The sequence below is a fragment of the Somniosus microcephalus genome, chromosome 5 (genome assembly GCF_052327205.1).
Source record: "Somniosus microcephalus isolate GS21.2 chromosome 5, FLI_Smic_1.0, whole genome shotgun sequence".
NCBI lineage: Eukaryota > Metazoa > Chordata > Chondrichthyes > Squaliformes > Somniosidae > Somniosus > Somniosus microcephalus.
This window is the reverse complement of record NC_140991.1, coordinates 97388614-97412478: the sequence shown is the minus strand read 5'-3', so window position 1 is coordinate 97412478 and position 23865 is coordinate 97388614. Positions and strand designations below refer to the sequence as shown.

At 42.6% G+C, this 23865-nt stretch overlaps 1 protein-coding gene across 2 annotated transcripts in view; it reads right to left on the bottom strand.

Annotated features, from left to right (window-relative positions):
• Positions 1–23865, bottom strand: part of tbc1d5 (TBC1 domain family, member 5) — a 508566-nt gene that overhangs the window by 413948 nt on the left and 70753 nt on the right. For both annotated transcript variants that reach the window (XM_085988017.1, XM_085988016.1), the window contains exon 2: positions 14829–14898. In XM_085988017.1, the coding sequence (XP_085844143.1) occupies positions 14829–14898 (70 nt within the window). The remainder of the gene's footprint in view (positions 1–14828; positions 14899–23865) is intronic.

The window sequence follows — 23865 nt, the reverse complement described above, 5'->3', positions numbered from 1 at the left end:
TGATCTGAAAGCACAGACATGTAATTTCTCTGAGCTGAAAGCATCCATGATTCGTGACCAAATTGTGTTTGGTATTCATGATAAAAAGGTCAGGGAACGTCTGTTGAGAGAAACCGAACTGACATTGGAAAATGCTGTGAAAATATGCCAAGCCAGTGAGCTAGCTCGACAGCACGCGAAGACTTTCAGTGAAATCAATAATGATGCGATTGTAGTAAGTGCTGCTGTCGGTGCTGTGTCCTACAAAGGGAAGAAACATGGGCAGAACAGAAATGAAAAGCAATCGGAGGAAGGAATTTTTAATTGTAAACACTGTGGTTACAAACACCAGTTAAAACAATGCCCAGCATTTGGAAAAATATGCACAAAATGTCATGGAAAGAATCACTTTGCCAAACAATGCTTTTCAAAAGTAAAAACAAAGAAATGGCAACAAGTCCAAGTCAATGTGATTGAGGACACTGATTTAAGCGAGACATTTTTTGTACGAATGGTGTCATGTGACAATGTCAAAAATGACACAGAAAATGTGCAGCCCTCAGATATGGACAATGCTGAACATAACGTCAATGCAGTAAAAGAGGACAAATGGATGATCCCACTGCAGATAAATGGAGCATTAGTTACATTGAAACTAGACACTGGGGCAAAAGCAAACTTAATCAGTATGAGTGACATTAAAAATATGAAAGAAAAGCCCAAAATACAAAAAATGTCAGTACTACTGAAGAACTATAATGCACAGAAAATAGATAGCTTAGGTGTATGCAGACTTAAAGTGCAAGTCAAAGACAAAGTGCATCATCTCATGTTTTCTGTTGTGGCTGAAGGACTTGATTCACTACTGGGTGACAAAGCTTGTGAAGACTTAGAACTGGTCAAGAGAGTCTACCGTATAAACTGTGCCATAAACAGACCAGATGACTCAGTGGATTCTGTAGTAAATAATTTCCAGGATGTGTTCAAAGGATTTGGAGTTCTACCATTCACTTACAAGATCCAACTAAAGGAGGATGCTCAGCCAGTGGTACATGCTCCACGAAGAGTTCCAGCACCCCTGCGTGACCGGCTCAAGAAAGAACTGGACAGAACGACCACACTAGGAGTCATCAGGAAAGTCGAAGAGCCAACAGACTGGGTTAACTCCATGGTATGTGTAAAGAAAAAGAACAATGATCTAAGAATATGCATGGATCCAAAGGACTTAAATGCAAACATAAAACGTGAACACTACCAGATTCCCAAGCGAGAAGAAATCACCAGTGAAATGTCAGGTGCCAGATACTTTACAAAGCTCGATGCCTCACAAGGATTTTGGCAACTAAAACTGGATGAAGAGAGCACCAAATACTGTACCTTCAACACATCATTTGGCAGGTATTGTTTCCTCAGAATGCCTTTCAGGATAATATCTGCATCTGAAATCTTTCATAGAGCGATGGAACACATAATTGAAGGTCTGGAAGGAGTTCGGGTCTATGTTGATGACATCATCATCTGGGGCTCCACACTGAAAGAACACAATGAGTGACTGGCTGAAGTGCTACAGAGCATACGCCGGAATGAACTGAAGCTCAACAAAGCCAAGTGTCAGTTTGGCGTCCAGGAAGTCACTTTCCTAGGAGATATTCTATCTGGTAAAGGAATAGAGTCAGATATGGAAAAAGTAAACGCCATACTCAAAATGCCCCGACCCACTGACAAAAAAGGAGTACTACGCATCATGGGGATGATAAACTTCATTGGAAAGTTCATTCCTAACTTGTCAGCCAAGACAACCTGTCTGCGAGACCTGCTACATAAAACAAATGATTTCGCATGGACAGAAAGACATGAACAAGAGTGGATGAACCTCAAAACAATGCTGACAACCACACCTGTACTCACTTTCTTTGACCCGACAAAGAGATTCAAAGTGTCAACGGATGCATCAAAGGATGGCCTAGGCGTGGTCTTGCTACAAGCAGAGGGTGAAGATTGGAAGCCTGTTGCCTATGCCTCCAGGTCTACGACTGATACTGGGTGTCGATATGCCCAGATTGAAAAGGAATGTCTAGGCTTGGTAGTTGGATTAGAAAAGTTCCATGGCTACATATATGGACTTCCCACTTTCAGTTGAGACAGACCAATGCCCACTGGTTGCCATCAAAAAAAAAAAATCTGAATGAGATGTCTCCAAGGATTCAACAACTCATGATGAAGCTGCAAAGATATGACTTTGAACTGATCTACACACCAGGCAAATACATAGTGTTAGCAGATGCACTATCCCGAGCACCCACAATGAGTCATGTGAGCTCTACTGAGGAAGACGTGGATGTTCATGTGAGTATGGTCACTGCTGCGCTGCCCGTGTCAGACACAAAATCAAAGCAAATAGCAGAAGAAACAGTAAAAGATACAGTGTTACAAACAGTAATAGAGAACATTCATCATGGTTGGCCAAAAGGTTCCTGTCCAAAATATTTTCACATAAGGTCAGAATTGAGTGTCGCAAGTGGACTATTACTAAAACAGAACAGAATAGTCATTCCACAGGCTCTACGTCAAGACATGCTCAAAAGGATTCATGAGGGACACCTCGGAATTGAAAAATGCAAAAGGAGAGCAAGAGACACTGTTTATTGGCCTGGCATAAATAAGGACATTGAGAACATGATAGGCATATGTGAGACAGGCATATGTGAGACATGTCAGAAACACCAAAACAAACAAACAAAGGAACCAATGATAGTAGCTGACTTACCAACAGCACCATGGCAAAAGGTTGGTATGGACCTCTTTCATTTGAATGGTAAAGAATATCTAATAGTGATTGACTACTATTCTAACTATCCTGAGATGGCGCTGCTCTCAAGCACATCAGCAAGCAGTGTCATAATGCATGTGAAATCCATCTTCGCCAGACATGGAATTCCCAGGATTGCCGTTAGCGACAATGGTCCGTGTTTCAACTGTAAGGAGTGGCAACAGTTTGCAGCACAGTATGACTTTCAGCACATCACATCCAGTCCTTTGTATGCTCAGTCAAATGGTAAGGCAGAGAAAGGTGTTAAAGTTCTCAAGCAGCTACTGAAGAAAGCGACAGAAAGCAAGTCTGATCCTTATCTCGCCCTGCTGAGTTACCGAGCCTCACCTTTAGACTGAAGTTCTTCACCTGCTGAACAACTAATGGGTCGCAAGTTGCGCACCACGCTACCCTGCTGTGCAAAAGAACAGCAAAGTAAGGAACTGAGACAGAGACTTCAACTGTTAAAGCTGAAACAGAAATCATACTATGACAAGTCATCCAAAACTCTAAAACCATTGACAAGGGATGATGTTGTCAGGATTGAGGATCCAGATGCATGGAACAGGAAAGCTACAGTTCTTGAGGAAGTAGGACCAAGGTCATACACTGTTAGAACTGAGGAAGGACAGATTCTCAGGAGGAACCGCCGTTCCCTCGTGAAAACACAAGAAACTATCCAAGAGCAGATTGATGACAATACCGCAACTGAATCTTGTCAGTCACCACCAGAACAATCTCATGAAAACACATCAGACTTACCCATGCTGAGAAGATCCACACGTGTAGTAAAAAAGCCTGATAGACTTAATCTTTGAGTACAAAGAAAAACTATATTGAAAATGTATTGACTGTTGTGAAAATGTTTATGTTTATAGAGCACTAACAAAAGTGTTACTGATATCATCTTTATTGTTTTTCTTGAAAGTTCATTGATATTGATTTTGTTAACCTCAAAGAAAGGGGGATGTAATGATCAATAACATGTCATTCTAGAGTGGTACACTAGATGGAGCCGTAGAGCTGTATATTTAGTTGTATGTGTTTAAGACTACACTACCCACGATGCACTAGGCTACCCACAAGGCAGTAGTCAAGATGGCTGCCTGCACACAGAAGTACACATGCTGAATCTCTACAGATGCTGTACCTAGAGAACGTGTACTGAATAAATGACTAGCTAGAAGCTAGCTGTTCATAATAAGAATGTCTAGTTATTAATGAACATAACAGGGGGGTTTAAACTAACTTGGCAGGGGGCTGGGATATGGAGTGGAGCTATAGTAGGGGGTGATGCACAGCCAAATATAGAGGAAAAAACAAGTCAGCCTGGAAGACAGAGCAAATATGTAACAGCACAAGGGAGCATGGCAAGGCTGGATGGCATTTATTTTAATGCAAGGAGTCTTGCGAGTAAGCCAGATGAATTGAAGGTGTTGATGAACACATGGGAGTATGATATTGTTGCTATCACAGAGACATGGTTCAGGGAGGGGCAGGACTGGCAGCTCAATATTCCGGGGTATAGCATCTTCAGGCGAGACAAAGGGGGTTGTAAATGAGGAGGGGTGTTGCAATATTAATCAAGAAGTCAATTACTGCTATAAGGAGGGATGATATCTTAGCAGGTTCCTCTAATGAGGCCATATGGGTAGAACTTAAAAACAAAAAGGGGGCAAGCACTTTGCTGGGAGTGTACTATAGGCCCCCCAAACAGTCAGGGGGAGATAGAGGAACAGATATGTAGGCAAATCTCAGAGAAGTGTAGAAATAATTGGGTATTAATAGTAGGGGATTTCAACTTCCCCAATATTAACTGGGATAGTCAGAGTGTAAAAGGCTTAGAAGGTGCAGAATTCTTAAACTGCATCCAGGAGAGCTTTTTGAGCCAGTATGTAGAAAGTCCTACAAGAGAGGGGGCGGTACTGGACCTAATTCTAGGGAATGCAGCCGGGCAAGTGGTAGAAGTGTCAGTAGGAGAGCATATTGGTGACAGTGACCATAATTCGGTGAGATTTAAGGTAGTCATGGAAAAGGACAAAGATGGACCGGAAATAAAGGTTCTAAATTGGGGGAAGGCTGATGTTAATATGATAAGGCAAGATCTGGCCAAAGTGGACTGGGATCAGCTACTTGTAGCAAAATCCACATCAGAGCAGTGGGAGTCTTTCAGAAAGGAAATAGAGAGAGTACAATGTCAACATGTTCCCGTAAAGGTCAAGGGTGGGATCAACAAGCCCAGGGAACCCTGGATGTCAAGGGATATACAAGAATGGATTAGGGAAAAAAAGGCAGACTTTTGGCAGGTAGAAAGGACTAAAAACAGTGGAAGCCCTAGAGGAGTATAGAAAGTGCAGGGGAGGTACTTAAAGAAATTAGGAGAGCGAAGAGGGGGCATGAAAAAATACTGGCGGGCAAAATAAAGGAAATTCCCAAGGTGTTTTATAACTATATTAAGGGCAAGAGGATAACCAGGGAAAGAGTAGGGCCCATTAGGGCCCAAAGTGGCAATCTGTGTGTAGAGCCGGGTGATGCAGGTGAGGTTTTAAATGAATATTTTGCATCTGTGTTCACTATGGAGAAGGACGATGTAGGCATAGAAATCAGGCAGGGGGATTGTGATATACTTGAACAAATTAGTATTGAGAGGGAGGAGGTACTAGCACTTTTAGCGGGCTTAAAAGTGGATAAATCCCCAGGCCCATGCGAGATGTATGCCAGGCTGCTGTGTGAGGCAAGGGAGGAGATTGTAGGGGCTCTGACACAAATTTTCAGAGCCTCTCTGGCCACAGGGGAGGTGGCAGAGGACTGGAGAACAGCTAACTTAGTACCATTATTCAAGAAGGGTAGTAGGGATAAACCAGGGAATTACAGGCCAGTGAGCCTAACATCAGTGGTAGGGAAATTATTGGAAAAAATTCTGAGGGACAGAATTAGTCTCCACTTGGCGAAGCAAGGATTAATCAAGGATAGTCAGCATGGCTTTGTCAGGGGGAGATCATGTCTAACCAATTTGATTGAATTTTTCAAGGGGGTGACTAGGTGTGTGGATGAGGGTAGAGCAGTTGATGTAGTCTACATGGGCTTCAGTAAGGCTTTTGACAAAGTCCCGCATGGGAGACTGGTCAAGAAGGTAAGAGCCCATGGGATCCAGGGCAATTTTGCACATTGGATCCAAAATTGGCTTAGTGGCAGGAGGCAGAGGGTGATGGTCGAAGGTTGTTTTTGTGACTGGAAGCCTGTGTCCAGTGGTGTACCGCAGGAATCGGTGCTGGGTCCTTTGCTGTTTGTAGTGTACATTAATGTTTTAGATATGAATGTAGGAGGTATGATCAGTAAGTTCGCAGATGACACGGAAATTGGTGGAGTGGTAAATAGCGAGGAGGGAAGCCTCAGGCTACGCAGGACGATATAGACAGGTCGGTTAGATGGGCAGAACAGTGGCAAATGGAATTTAACCCTGAAAAGTGTGAGGTGATGCATTTTGGGAAGACTAACAAGGCAATGAATGGTAGGATCCTAGGAAGGACAGAGGATCAGAGGGACCTTGGTGTGCATGTACATAGATCCCTGAAGGCAGCAGGACAGGTGGATAAGTTGGTTAAAAAGGCATATGGGATACTTGCTTTCATTAGCCGAGGCATAGAATATAAGAGCAGGGAGGTTATGGTGGGGCTGTACACAACGCTAGTTAGGCCACAGTTGGAATACTGTGTGCAGTTCTGGTCGACACACTATAGGAAGGATGTGATTGCATTGGAGAGGGTGCAGAGGAGATTCAGCAGGATGTTACCTGGGCTGGAGTGTTTCAGCTATGAAGAGAGACTGGACAGGTTGGGGTTGTTTTCCTTAGAGCAGAGAAGGCTGAGGGGGGACCTGATTGAGGTGTACAAAATTATGAGGAGCATAGATAGGGTAGATAGAAAGGAACTTTTCCCCTTGGTAGAGAGGTCAATAACCAGGGGGGCATAGTTTCAAGGTAAGGGGCAGGCAGTTTAGAGGGGATTTGAGGAAAAACTTTTTCACCCAGAGGGTGGTTGGGATCTGGAACTCTCTGCCTGAAAGGGTGGTAGAGGCAGGAACCCTCACAACATTCAAGAAGCATTTAGATGAGCACTTGAAATGCCATAGCATACAAGGCTACGGACCAAGTGCTGGAAAAGAGGATTAGAATAGACAGGGCTTGATGGCTGGCGCAGACACAATGGGTTGAAGGGCCTCTTTCTGTGCTGTATAACTCTATGACTCTAATTTAACATCAGACCACGTGGTGGAAAAATATCATCTTTGAACTTCTCATTAGTTTGAGAGACAAAAAGCAAAACCACAAAAAGTGGCAACACCTGTACCACAACTTGGCCATTATGATCACAGGCTTTGATAACATAAAATGCAAGTACATTGTTAAGGAAAAGTCAAAAACAAGCAACATCACTTGAACTGATTATACAAAGTTTCAAGCAATGGTTTGCAACTTACAAGCAGGACAGCCATAATATTTACCAATATTCACATATTCCACAATGGTATCCCACATAAAAATACACAGGGCAATCTTAGCCATGTCAAATCACAGATTGAGGATCCCAAGATTATACAGTAAATTATATAAACCAGACATTACACTGAAATCCTGCAAATTAACCCTACAATTACGTCTTACAGCTACCACTACAATTACACAAAAACGTTTTCAATTTTTCAGCTATATAGGTTGGCTTTGTTAATTCAGACAATATAATAATGCAGATATAGTTTTAACATAAGAACATAAGAAATAGGAACAGGAGTAGGCCATTTGGCCCTTCGAGCCTGCTCCACCATTCAATAAGATCATGGCTGATCATCTACCTCATCTCCACTTTGCTGCACTATCCCCATATCACTAGATTCCCTTAATATTCAAAAATCTATCGATCTGTCTTGAATATACTCAATGGCCGAGCCTTCACAGCCCTCTGGGGTAGAGAATTCCAAAGATTCACCACCCTCTGAGTGAAGAAATTTCTCATCTTAGTCCTAAATGGCCGACCCCTTATTCTGAGACTGTGACCCCTGGTTCTAGACTCCCCAGCCAGGGGAAACATCCTCCCTGCATCTACCCTGTCAAGCCCTGTAAGAATTTTGTATGTTTCAATGAGATCACCTCTCATTCTTCTAAACTAGTCTACTCAATCTCTCCTCACAGGACAATTCCCCCCATCCCAGGAACCAGTCTGGTAAACCTTCATTGCAGTCCCTCTATGGCAAGTATATCCTTCCTTAGGTAAGGAGACCAAAACTGTACACAATACTCCAGGTGTGGTCTCACCAGGGCCCTATATAATTGCAGTAAGATGTCTTTACTCTTATCCTCAAATCCTCTTGTAATAAAGGCCAACATGCCATTTGCTTTCCCAATTGCTTGCTGTACCTCCATGTTAACTTTCAGTGATTCCTGTACGAGGACACCCAGGACCCTCTGACCACCAACATTTCCCAATCTCTCACCATTTAAAAAATACTCTGCTTTTCTATTTTTCCTACCAAAGTAGATCACTTCACATTTCTCCACATTATTTTCCACTTGCCATGTTCTTGCCCACTCACTTAGCTTGTCTATATCCCCTAGAAGCCTCCTTGCATCCTCCTCACAACTTACATTCCCACCCAGCTTTGTATCATCAGCAAACTTGGATATATTACAGTTGGTTCCCTCATCCAAATCATTGATGTAGATTGTAAATAGCTGAGGCCCAAGCACTGATCCTTGCGGTACCCAGCTAGTTACAGCCTGCCAACCCGAAAATGACCCGTTTATTCCTACTCTGTTTAACCAATCCTCAATCCATGCTAGTATATTACCCCCAATCCCAATAACCTCTTGTGTAGCACCTTATCGAGTACCTTCTGAAAATCCAAATACACCACATCCACTGGTTCCCCCTTATCTATTCTGCTAGTTACAACCTCAAAAAATTGTAACATTTGTCAAACAAGATTTCCCTTTCATAAATCCGTGTTGACTCTGCCCAATCCTATTATTATTTTCTAAGTGCCCTGTTACCATGTCCTTAATAGATTCTAGCATTTTCCCTACTACTGATGTCTTTTGAAACAGTTCTCATTAACTTTGCTGCCCTTGCCAAGATATTTTGGGGCTGATTTTCCTGGTGGTCCTGTGTCTGGACACTGGACAGGCACAGGGCACCTGAGGTATAATATGCCCAAATTTGACGATAACATGGCCCAGTTGCAGCCCTCGCTCAGTTTGCCCCAGCAGGGTCTTGCGCCGGGAATTGGGTGATGGGGTGTGGCAAGAGAAGTGCAAGCCTTTCAGACCTGCAGCTGTGGCCACCAGCTGTGACCATGGCCACCAGACTCAGGGCAATCTTGCAAATGGCATCCAGAAGGCCTCCATAAATCTGATGGACCCTACAAAGGAAGGCCACTTATCTTTTGGCCTTCCTTCACCTTGCCGTCAGGCCCCCTCACACCCTCTGATCAGGGAGGTTTCAGGCACAAAAACCACCGCAAGCTTCACAAGGCACCACTGGAAACAGGAGCCCCAGGATGCAACCACAGAAAATGGAGATGGGAGGACTGTAAACATCCCTATCTCATTATTATGGTACTGCTTGCCCTCTGCTTATTACAAACATAGGGTCTGCCTCACCCCTCACAAGAAACCTTGAATATCCTTGTGCGATTTAAATGGGCAGAGAATTGGTATACTAGTTCACCGTCCTCTTTTTCCTGACCTTTGTGCCCACGGAATAAGCATTCACTGGGTGGTGACACCAGGGAAATTGGCCAATTTATCTTTTACCAAAATATGGTTCCAAGATTCTATCGTAAGAAAAAAATGGATTCACTAACCCTAATGGTGCAGATTTTCAATGCATTATGGAGGCTAGAGTTCTAAACTTGGCCTCGATTGACAGCAGAATTCAGCTACTCAAATGGGCAAGTTTAGCATCAAGTTCTGTGTTTATAAATTTGTTTTATTAATTCATACTTTTGACAAGTTTTTATTAAATTGTGATGTGTGCAACTTAAATTGATGTATCTAGCAACATACAGATTATTCCCAGCAAAAGTTAATTAAAAAAAACTTCTTCCCTCACTCACTCTACAACAGATTCCTGGGTTAGTATTAATGTCCAAGCCTGCCACACTACTAACACCACTAAAACAGGCCTGCACATAGATTCATCAGTAGCATGCCTAAATGTGGAGGAATCTTTATGTATAAGAGCACAACAAAGTGAAAACTCAATCTTTAGTGAAAGAATTGTTCCCCTCTCAGAAAATCACTGGCAACATTTCTCCCACATTTCAAGGTGTGGATTGGAAGACACAACAGGATGCTATGTCTAGCAATGAGGCAGCACAGATGTGAAAGATGGTAAAAAGAGAGAAGAATGCATCTTGTAATACGTGAAATGATGAAATAGGATTGCTTACATTGTTCCATAGCCTTTTTCTCACACTAACAAGAAATGGGATTTACCAGCATCTATCCTTATCGGGTGAGTTTAATTTACAGAGTATTAGCGCGTGTAGACTGTTAATTATAATTTCGATAGTTAACATGTCTAGATTATCTTGTGTAATAAGGCTTTTGTTAGTTCACTGGAATGTAGCACAGTTGGCTCAACGACCTTCTATTGGCAGAGCCACTGCTACATGTCTATTTCACACACATCCGAGAAAAAAAAACTTCACAAGCTGTACAAAAAAACCTGATATAAACTGGAATACAACTTAATAGAAATCTTTTAAGGTTTAAATATAAACCAGAAATAGGAGTGGTCATTAAAAAAAAAACAGGCAACTGCTGCAAAATCGCAATGAGAAGAGTATGGTTAGAATGACTAGTTAAATAGTAGAACTACTTGGTCTTGAAGATACATCCAATGAGGTATTGCAGCATTTCCAGACTGAAAGCTAGCAAACCTTCAATATGTCAGCTACTGACAATCTAAACAATGTGCTTAATGTTTACCTAAGAGTTTATGATCAGCAAAACAGTAGTCTTCAAGGTATGATATTTCAATAAAAGTAATTAATCATCTCAGGATTTTTCAAATAATTTTATAACTCTGAATGGTTTGCACTGCTGAAGAACATAATCATTACTTCTCTGCAAACAGCTGATTGCAACTGATGTATATTTATCTACAGGAGACTTCAGTTAAATAGACAGCTGTCTGCAAAGAGGTGTCAATTATGTTTTCTAGAAGTGCTGATAAGGTTGTAAATTCAGAATTAGTGAGTGAATCAGGGTGCAGTAACTGTAAGCTTACAGATATGCAATGGGACGTTGGATTGATCCATTGAGCATAGTCATTTCGGACAAGGTACTAAGGGACTGAGTTCTTCAGACCAAGTACTGTATAGTATTTAACAAGTACCCTGTACGGTGTTCCTTGGTGTGCATGAATTTGCTTATCGCATATACTATTTTTTCTGAAAATGCATATTTACTAGAAGGTAATGAAAGGAAGTGCTAAAAGCACTAAACTTCAGTACATTGAGAACTTTCTCTTTGCAAGATTACCAGACATTTGCAGTGAAAATATTCAGTGAAAATGATCAATTTCACATTGATGCCACAAACCTTGGTCAGCAGATGACATTCTTTTTTTGTACATTAGGATCATTATGCAACATCACTGGCAAAGCCTGCTTGGTTACTTCTTGTATTAGTGCTAGATAGCATACCACACTCAATTCCCATGTTCAAATTTAGCTATTTAAAAAAAAACTCTACATTTTAACAAGATCTTCTGTCAGTAACTAATCTTGTATAAAGAGAAATGTTGACAATTTGTGTGAATTCTAACGTAAAGAATCTGTATGGATTCGTCTCCCTTGGGGCACTATGCTTGGTGGTTTATAATACAAGATATCACTTGCTAAAATGATACAATACTGTAAATTAATCATTTTACTTTAAAGCTAGTTTTTCATCCCTCCTTCACTGCTCCACCCTGTCAAAATGTACCAAGATAAGATTGATTATCATGTAATTTGGTTAACATCACAGCATAAAAGATATACACACCAGTCTTATTTAAAACAAACTACATGCAGGAAGAAACCAACTTCCAATAACACTCACTGCTTAAATCTATTGTATGCTCAACATAATTAGATATCTACTGTACATAATTGCATCTATAAATAAAAGAATTTTGATATAAATAGAAAACTGCATATGCAGGTGGTGGCAGGATATATTTGAAAGTAAATAATTGGAAACATCATGGCCACTAGGAACTGCTTGAAAGAGAACAAGATTAAGATTCTGTATCGCTTTTACCATAACCTGTGTGGTTGCATACTGGAATTCCTCATACCTGATATTTTTAATTTTTTTTTTTATTTTTTTTTACACATTTCTGGTCCTGCCCACTGATTCAACCTTACTGAATGACTAGTCTCAGGTAAATTGGTGCATCTGGTTTCCAGATTGCACGCTTAGTTCAAAAGCAATTCAACATTATTCAACATCAAGAAAATAACTCCCAGAACGTCTTATTTTAGTAAACCACATAACTGTACCTCATGATGAAAAGTTATAGATTTCTGAGATTAATTAGCACTAAAAAAAACCAACTTGTTTTTAGTAGCTATGTGGCTGTTTGAAGTCCATCTTTTTTAGAGACTTACTGTATTCACTTACACTTTTCAAATTAAAAGTCCCACTCTAGAGATTTGAGCACAACACTTAATACTCCAGTGTAGTAGTGGGGTGCCACCTTTCAGATGAGACGTTAAACAGAGACCCTGTATGCTCTCTCAGGTAAACGTAAAAGATCACACAGCACTATTCGAAGAAGAGTAGGATAAGTCTCCTGGTGTCCTTGCCAACATTTTTATCCCTCAACCTAGACTTAAAACAGATTATCTGGTCATTTATTTCCCTGCTGTTTGTTGAACCTTGTTGTGCGCAAATTGGCTGCCAAATTTCCCTACATTATAACAGTGACTACACGTCAAAAGTCCTTCATTGGCTGAAAATTGCTTTGGGACATTCGTAGGTTGTGAAAGATGCTACATGATTGCAAGTACATAGAATTAGATAGAATATATAGCACAGAGACAGGCAGTTTGGCCCAACCAGTCCATGCCGACATTTATGCTTCACTCAAGCCTCCTCCCATCCTTCCTCCTCTAACTTTATCAGCATAACCCTCTACTCTCTTCTCTCTCATATTCTTATCTAAAATCCCCTTAAATGCATCTATACTATTCGCTTCAGCTACTCCCTGTGGTAGCGAGTTCCACATTCGTACCACCCTCTGGGTAAAGAAGTTTCTTCTGAATTCCCTATTTGATTTCTTCCTATCTCATATTGATGGCCTGTAGTTTTGCTCTTCCCCATAAGTGGAAACACTCTTGCTATGTCTACTCTATCAGAACCTTTCATAATTTTAAAGACCTCTATTAGGTCACCCCTCAGCTTTCTCTTTTCAAAAGGAAAGAGTTGCAGCCTGTTCATCCTTTCCTGATAGGTATAAACTTGCAGTTCAGGGATCATCTTTTTTGCACCCTCTTCAGCGCTTCTATATCCTTTTTATATTATGGCGACCAGAACTGTACACAATACTCCAAGTGTGATCTAACCAAGGTTCGATATAAGTTTAGCATAACTTCTCTACTTTTCAATTCTATCCCTCAAGAAAGAAACCCTAGTGCCTGGTTTGCTTTTGTTAGGGCCTTATTGACCTGCATCACAACTTTGTGATTTATGTATTTGTATTCCCAGATCCCTTTGCTCCTCTACCCCATTTAGATTCTTATTTTCCAAGTAATATGTGACCTCCTTATTTTTCTTACCAAAATGTAATACCTCACACTTATCTATGTTGAAATTCAATTGCCAATTATATGCCCATTCTGAAAGTTTATTAATGTCTTCTTGTAATTTGTTGCAGACCTCCTCAGTGTTGACTATCCTTCCTAATTTGGTGTCATCAACAAAATTAGAAATTGTGTTTTTGATTCCAAAGTCTAAATCATTAATATAAATTGTGAACAATAATGGTCCCAGCACTGATCCTTGTGGGGCCCCACTTCCCACCTTCTGCCACCATGAATACCTACTCTTACCCAGACACTCAGATTTCAGTCTTGTAGCCAGCTAGCTATCCATTCTGTTACTTGTGCTCTGACTCTGCATGCTCTGACCTTATTCATTAGTCTATTATGTAGTCCCTTATCGAAGGCTTCTTGGAAATCTAGATATACTTCATCTACTGCATTACCCTTGTCTACTCTCTCTGTTACCTCTTCAAAGAATTCAATGAGATTGGTCAAGCAAGACTTTCACTTTTAAAATCAATGTTGGCTATTCATGGTTTCTAGATGTTTTTCTATTTTCTCCTTTAGTAGGGATTCCATTATTTTTCCTACTATCGATGTTAAGCTGACTAGTCTATAGTTCCCTGGACAATTTCTATCTCCCTTCTTAAATATAGGTATAACGTTAGCTATCCGCCAGTCCTCTGGCACTAGACCTTTTCCTAATAAATGATTAAATATGTGTGATAGTGCCTCTGTTATCTCTTCCCTAGATTATTTTAAAATGCATTGTTTCTTTCTTTAAATCTGAAATCTATCTGGTAGATAGCTAACGTTATACCTATATTTAAGAAGGGAGATAGAACATGTCCAGGGAACTGTAGACCAGTCAGCTTTAAATCTGATAGTCCCAATGTCGAAGCGTAAAATATTAGAAGTCAATAAAATAATTACACCACTCTTGCTTAGTCTGCTGTTGCATTTAGCATTTTATGCTATATAAAAAGATGCCTATATTTGAACAATTTTCTTGTTTCAAATTCTTAATATTCTAAATGCACTTGTCATTCCATTTCCTATCTTCAATTACTCCAGCAAGATGTCTATATTTGTGAAACAAGAAGATAGTACTAACACAAAAGCAAACAACATCACTTCATAATAAATCATCAAAGAACAGAAACTAGTATTTTCTTTCAGCATACAAGGAACTGCACAATTATCCATTTTCTGTAGGTGGCAAATATACCTGTAAGAGCTGTATTTCCCACTGTCCAACTCTGAAAGCATTTTTGCTTCTTGGTTTTCATTATTCTCACCTACAGAACACATAAATGCACAACATTAATAAGTTTCACAATTAACAAAATGAAAAATAGTAGGAACAAAGAATTTAGAAGGAAGATCTCAAATTACTGTTATAGACCTGGCAAATCTCGATAAGCTTTGTAGAATCCATCTTAACTATTTAATAATCAATTAAGTATATATTATTATAATATGTCCTTTGAAATCAGAATTGATCATTTCATTTTCTCTCCCCCTTCCTAACGATAGTAACTCTAACTGGGGTATGGCTCCATTGACGTCAGAAGACCTGCATAACATTACCAAAGTGGTTATTCTTCATGCATAAGCTGAGTCAGTAAACATGGACAAGCTATTTGACCTGGGGGAATCACAGACAAGCCCAATACAGATCATGGCCAGTGTTCACACATGTACTTTCCTGGAGTTACTGGACAGCAATTGAAGGGGAAACCTGGGCTGATTTTTCCCCTCTTTAGCCTCGGAACAGTGTGACCAGCGCTCCCGCTGCTGCCTCATCTGTATCAGCTTAGCACCAACTTGAGTTCAGAAGGATTAGAGGTGATTTAATCGAGGTCTTTAAAATGATAAAGGGATTTGATAGGCTAGATACAGAGAAACTGTTTTCTTTGGTGGGGGAAACCAGAACAAGGGGGCACAATCTTAAAATTAGTTAGGCCATTTAGGAGTGAAATCAGGAAGCACTGCTTTACACAAAAGGTAGTAGAAATCTGGAACTCGCTCCCTGAAAGGCTGCTGATGCTTGGTCAAACAAAATGTTCAGCATCATACAACCTTTTGATCACATTGTCAGGCAAGGGTATCAAGGGATACAGAACAAAGACGGGTAAATGGAGCTGAAGTACAGATCAGCCATGATCTAATAGAATGGCAGGAACAAGTTCAAGGGGCTGAATGGCCTACTCTTGTTCCTATGGTCCTGCATTTCTAAGATTACCATCAAATTACAATTTATTTTATAATCTCTTGCCGACTTCTGAACAATAACCAAGCAAAATTGTTCCAATACCATGTGCGATGATGTGGTTATCATAATAAATTTCTTATTTCATAGTTGACATAATAATTGAAAAAAGATTGCGAGATAAAATGTTTTGAAGTTACCATTTAATTTAAATTTCACATCCGCATTATTTCATTTGACATAAATAAACAAACATATGATGCAGAATTATGGGGTATGGTCTTATTCTACCCGTTGAGCTAACTAACTCAATCATTGGCAATTGAGAATCAAGTCAGTCTTCTCATGGAAGGTGACGTAAGAAAACTACTAGGCACTTGGTCTGAGTATTAAACAAGGCTTTAATCAACTGTTTCACAACATGGAGGTCTAGCTGTCCTTCACTAGTTCCTGTTTACTAAATGGCCTGAGCAAGCTGGGCCCATGCCCGAGTATTTATACTCTCCCTGGACAGCGCCACCAGCAGGCCGCCCAGTATTATTTCATAAGTCATTGCTACATGAATGGCAAGATTCACGTAATCCTTCCCGCCTGAAAGATTGGAAGTCCGACGGCTTCTTTCTACCGAATTAATCGGACTAAGAATAGACGCAGCCATTTGGATCTCCGTCGGTGGCAGGAAGGCACGTCTCCTCGGACCGTGTTTTGGTCCCTGGGTCGCTTAGTTCATACCAGCGGGCTGGCAGAGTCCGTGTCGCCTTCATCGATCTGAGGGGGACTGGGGAGATCGTGGCTCCGGGTGCGGGCCCCCACAGGCGCATAGCTGGCTTCACCCTGCCCAGTAGTCGGTGACTGTCCGGCGTCCTGGCTTCGGGTGGCCATCCCGCGGGGAGCGCTCTGTTCCCCGGGTTGATCCAGCGGAATAGCTGGCAGATCCCTTGATGTCCCGGGTAGGGCATCATCCTCAGAGGAGCGCAGGGTATCGGCGTCACTAATACGGATCCCACCATCGATTGGGTCCGTGGGCAGGGAGCCAGATCCCGAAGTGACACTGCGGATTCCCGGCCATCAGGGTACCGCACGTACGTGTATGTGGGATTGACATCCGTCAGTTCCACTTCATCGACGAGGGGATCACTCTTAGAGGATCGGACTAATCTTCGGAGCAGCACGGGACCAGGAGCTGCCAACCATGATGTTAGGGACGTCCCATGAGTGGAGCGACGCTGGAGCCCGAAGAATCGTTCGTGAGGAGCAGCGTTGGTGGATGTAGAAAGAAGAGACCTGATGGAATGCAATGCGTCAGGGAGCATAGTTTCCGACTGCTGGTCTGATAGGTTGTGTGACCTCCGTGCAAGACGAACAGCGTTCCAAATGATAGCGTGGTATCTCTCAACCTGTCCGTTTCCAATAGGATGATACGGTGTCGTTCTACTTGTGGCGATTCCCCGTTGGGAAAGATAACTTTTGAGTTCGCTGGACATAAAGGAGGGACCCCGAGGAGGGACCCCGATCAGAGTGGATGAAATTGGCCGTACCGCAAAGGGAAAAGACCTGATCGAGGCATTTGATCACTGTGGAAGTAAGCATATTGGGACAGGGGAAAGTGTGAATATTCGTCTACCATAGTAAGCAAGTAGATGTTTCATGTTGAGGAAGGCAGTGGCCCTTTAAAGTCAATGCTGAGTCGCTGCATAGGCTGTGTAGCATGTATGAGCGAGCCATCCGACGGACGGAAGAATTGCGGTTTTAATTCTGTGCAAATTCTACAAGTGGAGCATGTTCTTTTCACGCCTTCCATAGAAAATGGGAGATTTTTAGATCGCACAAAGTGTAACATACGGGTAACGCCAGGATGGTATAAGTCAGTATGAAGATCCGCAAGAATCAAAGTTGACATGGAAGAGCAGAATGCACGCGTGAGGGTATCCTGGGCCACATTCTCTTTGCCGTGTCGATAATGTATGGTGTAGCCAAAGGCGGCCAATTCCATCCACCAGAGATGTATTTTGTTATTCTTGATCTTAGTGCGTTTCCGGTTATCCAGCATAAAGGCCACGGAGCACTGATTGGTTATAAGCGTGAAATGGCGACGAGCGAGAAAATGACTCCATTTAGGTACTGCTTTGAAGATAGCCATAGCCTCCTTCTCGACAGGAGGATAATGGAGCTCGCTACCCTGCAAAGTTGTAGACAGAAATGCAACGGGTCGACCACCTTGATTCAAGGTAGCCGAGATCGCCACATCCGATGCATCGCACTCGATCACGAAAGGGAGATTTTCATCGATGGAACGAAGCGTGGCTTTTTCCAGTTGTTGCTTGAGGAGGTCGAAAGCTGAAATAGCCGTTGCCTCCAACAGAACTGACTTCGCGTGAAGCAGGGGCTGGGTCTTGTTGGAAAAGTGGGGGATCCACTTCGCATAATAGGCGAACATGCCGAGGGCCCGACGAAGAGAGCCGAGATTCGTAGGAGGAGAGAGTTCCCGAAGCGGACGAAGTCGCGCCGGATCCGGTTTGATGACGCCATTGCCCACCCAGTAGCCAAGGATGTTGACTGATGGTACTGATTTCACAGATTTGGACTCATTTAAGGTTAAGTTGCGACGACGGAGAACGTCAGTAAATTTCTGGTGGTTGGCATCATGCTCCTTCTGGTCATGACCAGCAATGGTGATATTATCCAGCTATTGAAAAGTGTCCGTTAAGTTCTCCTGTTTGACTAGGCTATCCATTGCCCGTTGGAAGACGGCCACCCCATTGGTGACCCCAAATGGAAGGCGACAAAACTGGTAAAGCCGACCATTGGCCTCAAAGGCCATATACTTTTAGTCAGAGTCCTTTAATGGTACTTGATGGTATGCGTTCTTTAAGTCAAAAGTTGAAAATACCTTGTAGTTGTCAAGGTTATTGACCATATCATCGATGCGTGGTAGTGGGTAGGCATCCAGGTCGGTATACTGGTTAATAGTTTGCGAGTAATCGATGCAAAGACGGTTCTTGTGTCGCTTCAGAGGATTTTTAACAACGACGACTTGAGCACGCCAGGAAGATGAACATGGCTCAATGATACCATCAGCTAGAAGGCGAGAGATCTCTACCTCGATAAAGGATAGATCATCTTGGCTGAAACGTCGTGATTTAGTGATTATGGGCTTACATCGGGGATAAGATTGGCAAACAAGGAGGGCTCGTCGAGCGAAGCTGCCGAAAGCGCACATAACGGTACTTTGGAAATAGTAAGCTCTGGCTTTGACCCTCCAAACTCAAAAGCGAGTCTTTTGTGTTGTTTCTGGAAATCCTGACCCAGGAGCACATCACTGCATAGGTTTTTGAGCACCCTGAGCCAGGTGGAGAAATAAATGTGGCCATTGAGAATAAGGTCGACAAGACAAAAGCCACAAGAGTTGGTGGTTAGTGTTGTCAGAGCCATTGCAATTTCCCTGTCCGAGGGGTAAATAGGCAGTTTTAACTTACTGACAGCCTGTTCACTGATGAAGCTGTCAGAGCTGCATGAGTCGATTAGTGCACTCAAAATGTGTCCATTTACCAAAACCTTCATGGCTGCATGGGACAGGCTTTGGGGAAAAACTGTTGTGATGGGAGGAGGAGCAGTTTTACCCTTGACGGCTGTAACCTTAGTAGTGGCTCTTGGGGGAGGAGCAGTATTATAGATAGCAGCTGCAAAACAAACAGGGGCTCTTGACCGGTATACATAGAAAACATAGATGATAGGAGCAGGAGTAGGCCATTCGGCCCCTCGAGCCTGCTCCGCCATTCAATGCGATCATGACTGATCATCCTAATTCAGTACCCTGTCCCTGCTTTCTCCCCATATCCCTTGATCCCTTTAGCCTTAAGAAATATATCCAGCTCCTTCTTGAATATATTTAATGAATTGGCCTCTACTGCCTTTTGTGGTAGAGAATTCCACAGGTTCACCACTCTCTGGGTGAAGAAATTCCTCCTCATTTCTGTCCTAAATGGCTTACCCCTTATCCTTAAACTGTGACCCCTGGTTCTGGACTCCCTGACCATTGGGACCATCCTTCCTGCATCTAGTCTGTCCAGTCCTGTCAGAATTTATAAGTTTCAATGAGATCCCCTCTAATTCTTCTAAACTCCAGCGAGTATAAGCCCAATCGACCCAATCTCTCCTCATACGTCATTCCTACCATCCCAAGTATCAGCCTGGTGAATCTTCGCTGAACTCCTTCCATGGCAAGAACATCCTTCCTCAGATAAGGCGACCAAAACTGCATACAATACTTCAGATGTGGTCTCACCAAGGCCCTGTACAACTGCAGCAAGACATCCTTGTTCCTGTACTCAAACCCTCTCGCTACGAAGGCCAACATACCATTTGCCTTCTTAACCGCCTGCTGCACCTGCATGCTTACCTTCAGCGAATGGTGCACAAGGACACCCAGGTCTTGTTGCACTTCCCCTTCTCCCAATCTATTGCCATTCAGATAATAATCTGCCTTCCTGTTTTTGACACCAAAGTGGATAACCTCGCATTTATCCACGTTATATTGAATCTGCCATGCTTCTGCCCAATCACCCAACCTGTCCAAATTATACTGGAGTTTCTCAGCATCCTCCTCACAGCACACACGCCCACCCAGCTTTGTGTCGTCTGCAAAGTTGGAGATATTACATCTAGTTCCCTTGTCTAGATCATATATATATATATATATATTGTGAATAGCTGGGGTCCAAGGACCGATCCCTGCGGTACCCCACTAGTCACTGCCTTCCACTCGGAAAAAGACCCGTTTATTCCAACTCGTTGCTTTCTGTCTGCCAACCAGTTCTCTATCCAAGTCAATACCTTGCCCCCAATCCCATGTGCCTTAACTTTACACGCTAATCTATGTGGGACCTTATCGAAAGCCTTTTGAAAGTCCAAATACACCACATCCACTGGTTCGCCCTTATCTATTTTACCAGTTACATCCTCAAAAAATTCCAGTAGATTAGTGAAGCACGATTTACCTTTTTTAAATCCATGTTGACTTTGTCCGATCCTCTCACTGTTTTCCAAGTGATCTGCTATTACATCTTTTATAATGGACTCTAGCATTTTCCCCACTACCGATGTCAGGTTTACCGGTCTGTAATTCCCCGTTTTCTCTCTACCACCTTTTTTGAATAGTGGGGTAACATTAGCTACCCTCCAATCCATGGGTACTGTTCCAGATTCCATTGAATGTTGGAAGATGACCAGCAATGCATCTACTATTTCTAGGGCCACTTCCTTAAGTACCCTAGGATGTAGGTTATCAGGCCCTGGGGATTTATCGGCCTTCAATCCCGTCAATTTCCCTAACACCATTTCCCTACAAATACTGATTTCTTTCAGTTCCTCCCTTTCATCAGACCCTATGTTCCCCGACATCTCTGGGAGGTTATTTGTGTCCTCCTTTGTGAAGACAGAACCAAAATATGTATTTAATTGGTCTGCCATTTCTTTGTTCTCCATTATAAATTCCCCTGATTCTGACTGCAAGGGACCTACGCTTGACTTCACCAATCTTTTTCTCTTCACATATCTATAAAAGCTTTTACAGTCAGTTTTTATGTTCCCTGCAAGCTTACTCTCATATTCTATTTTCCCCTTCTTAATTAATCCCTTTGTCCTCCTTTGTTGAATCCAAAACTGCTCCCAATCCTCAGGTGTACTGCTTTTTCTGGCCAACTTATATGTCCGCATAGGAGACTGGTCAGGAAGGTAAGAGCCCATGGGATCCAGGGTGGCAGAAGGCAGAGGGTGATGGTGGAAGGTTGTTTTTGTGACTGGAAGTCTGTGTCCAGTGGGGTACTGTAGGGATCGGTGCTGGGTCCCTTGCAGTTTGTGGTCTACATTAATGATTTGGATGTGAATGTAAAAGGTATGGTCAGTAAGTTCGCAGATGACACGAAAATTGGTGGGGTGGTAAATAGCGAGGAGGGAAGCCTCAGGCTACAGGACGATATAGGTGGGTTGGTCAGATGGGCGGAACAGTGGCAAATGGAATTTAACCCTGAAAAGTGTGAGGTGGTGCATTTTGTACATAGATCCCTGAAGGCAGCAGAACAGGTGGATAAGGTGGTTAAAAAGGCATATGGGATACTTGCCTTCATTAGCCGAGGCATAGAATATAAGAGCAGGAAGGTTATGATGGAGCTGTACAAAACGCTGGTAAGGCCACAGCTGGAGTACTGTGTGCAGTTCTGGTCGTCACACTATAGGATGTGATTGCTTTGGAGAGGGTGCAGAGGAGATTTACCAGGATGGTACCTGGGCTGGAGCGCTTCAGCTATGAAGAAAGACTGGACAGGCTGGGGTTGTTTTCCTTGGAGCAGAGAAGGCTGAGGAGGGACCTGATTGAGGTATACAAAATTATGAGGGGCATAGATAGGGTAGATAGAAAGGAACTTTTCCCCTTAGTAGAGCGGTCAATAACAAGGGGGCATAGATTCAAGGTAAGGGGCAGGAGGTTTAGAGGGGATTTGAGGAAAAACTTTTTCACCCAGAGGGTGGTTGGAATCTGGAACTCACTGCCTGAAAGGGTGGTAGAGGCAGGAACCCTCACAACATTCAAGAAGCATTTGGATGAGCACTTGAAATGCCATAGCATACAAGGCTACGGACCAAATGCTGGAAAATGGGATTAGACAGGGCTTGATGGCCGGCGCGGACACTTTGGGCCGAAGGGCCTCTTTCTGTGCTGTAAAACTCTATGACTCCTCTCCTTGGATCTTATGCTATCGCTAATTTCCCTTGTTAGCCACGGTTGAGTCACCTTTTTTGTTTTATTTTTATGCCAAACTGGGATGAATAAATTCTGTAGTTCATCCATGCCGTCTTTGAATGTTTGCCATTGCCTATCCACCATCAACCCTTTGAGTGACATGCCCCAATCAATCCTACCCATCTCGCGCCTCAGACCATCGTAGTTTCCTTTATTTAAATTCAGGACCCTAGTCTCTGAGTCAACTACTTCAATCTCCATTTTAATGAAGAATTCTATCATATTATGATCGCTCCGACCCAAGGGGCCTCATACAAGAAGATTGCTAATTAATCCTTTCTCATTACATAATACCCAGTCTAAGATGGCCTGATCTCTAGTTGGTACCTCGACATATTGGTCCAGGAAACCATCCCTTAAACACTCCAGGAATTCCTCCTCCACAGTATTGTTACTAATTTGGTTAGCCCAATCTATATGTAGATTAAAGTCACCCATGATGACTGCTGTGCCCTTATTGCACACTTCTCTAATTTCCCTTTTAATGCCATCCCCAACCTCCGCATTACTGTTTGGAGGTCTATATACCACTCCCACTAACCTTTTCTGCCCCTTGGTATTTCTCAGTTCTACCCATACAGATTCCACATCATCAGAGCTAATATCCTTCCTTACAATTGTGTTAATCCCCTCTTTAACCAGCAATGCTACCCCACCTCCCTTTCCTTTTTCCTATCTTTCCTAAATATTGAATACCCCTGGATGTTGAGTTCCCAGCCTTGGCCACCCAGGAGCCATGTTTCCGTATTCCCAATCAAATCATATTCGTTTACCTCTATTTGCGCAGCTAATTCATCCACCTTATTACGAATGCTCCTCGCATGAAGACACAAAGCCTTCAGGCTTGTATTTTTAACGCTCTTAGACCTATTGGAATTATTATTTACTGTGGCCATATTTGATTTAAACCATTGATTTCCCTGACTGCCATTTTTGTTTTTCTCCTTCCTATCTGTTGCTTTTATCCTCGTTTCCCTTTCCTCTGTCCCCCTGCTCAGGTTCCCAACCCCCTGCCATTTTAGTTTAAACCCTCCCCCAGAGCACTAGCAAACACACCCCCTAGGACATCAATCCCAGCCCTGCCCAGGTGCAAACCGTCCAGTTTGTACTGGTCCCACCTCCCCCAGAGCCGGTTCCAATGTCCCAGGAATTTGAATCCCTCCCTCTTGCACCATTCCTCTAGCCACGTATTCAGCTGAAATATCCTTATACCTTAAAAAAGTGACCTTTCTTACTAACAGAGGCTCTTGGCTGGCA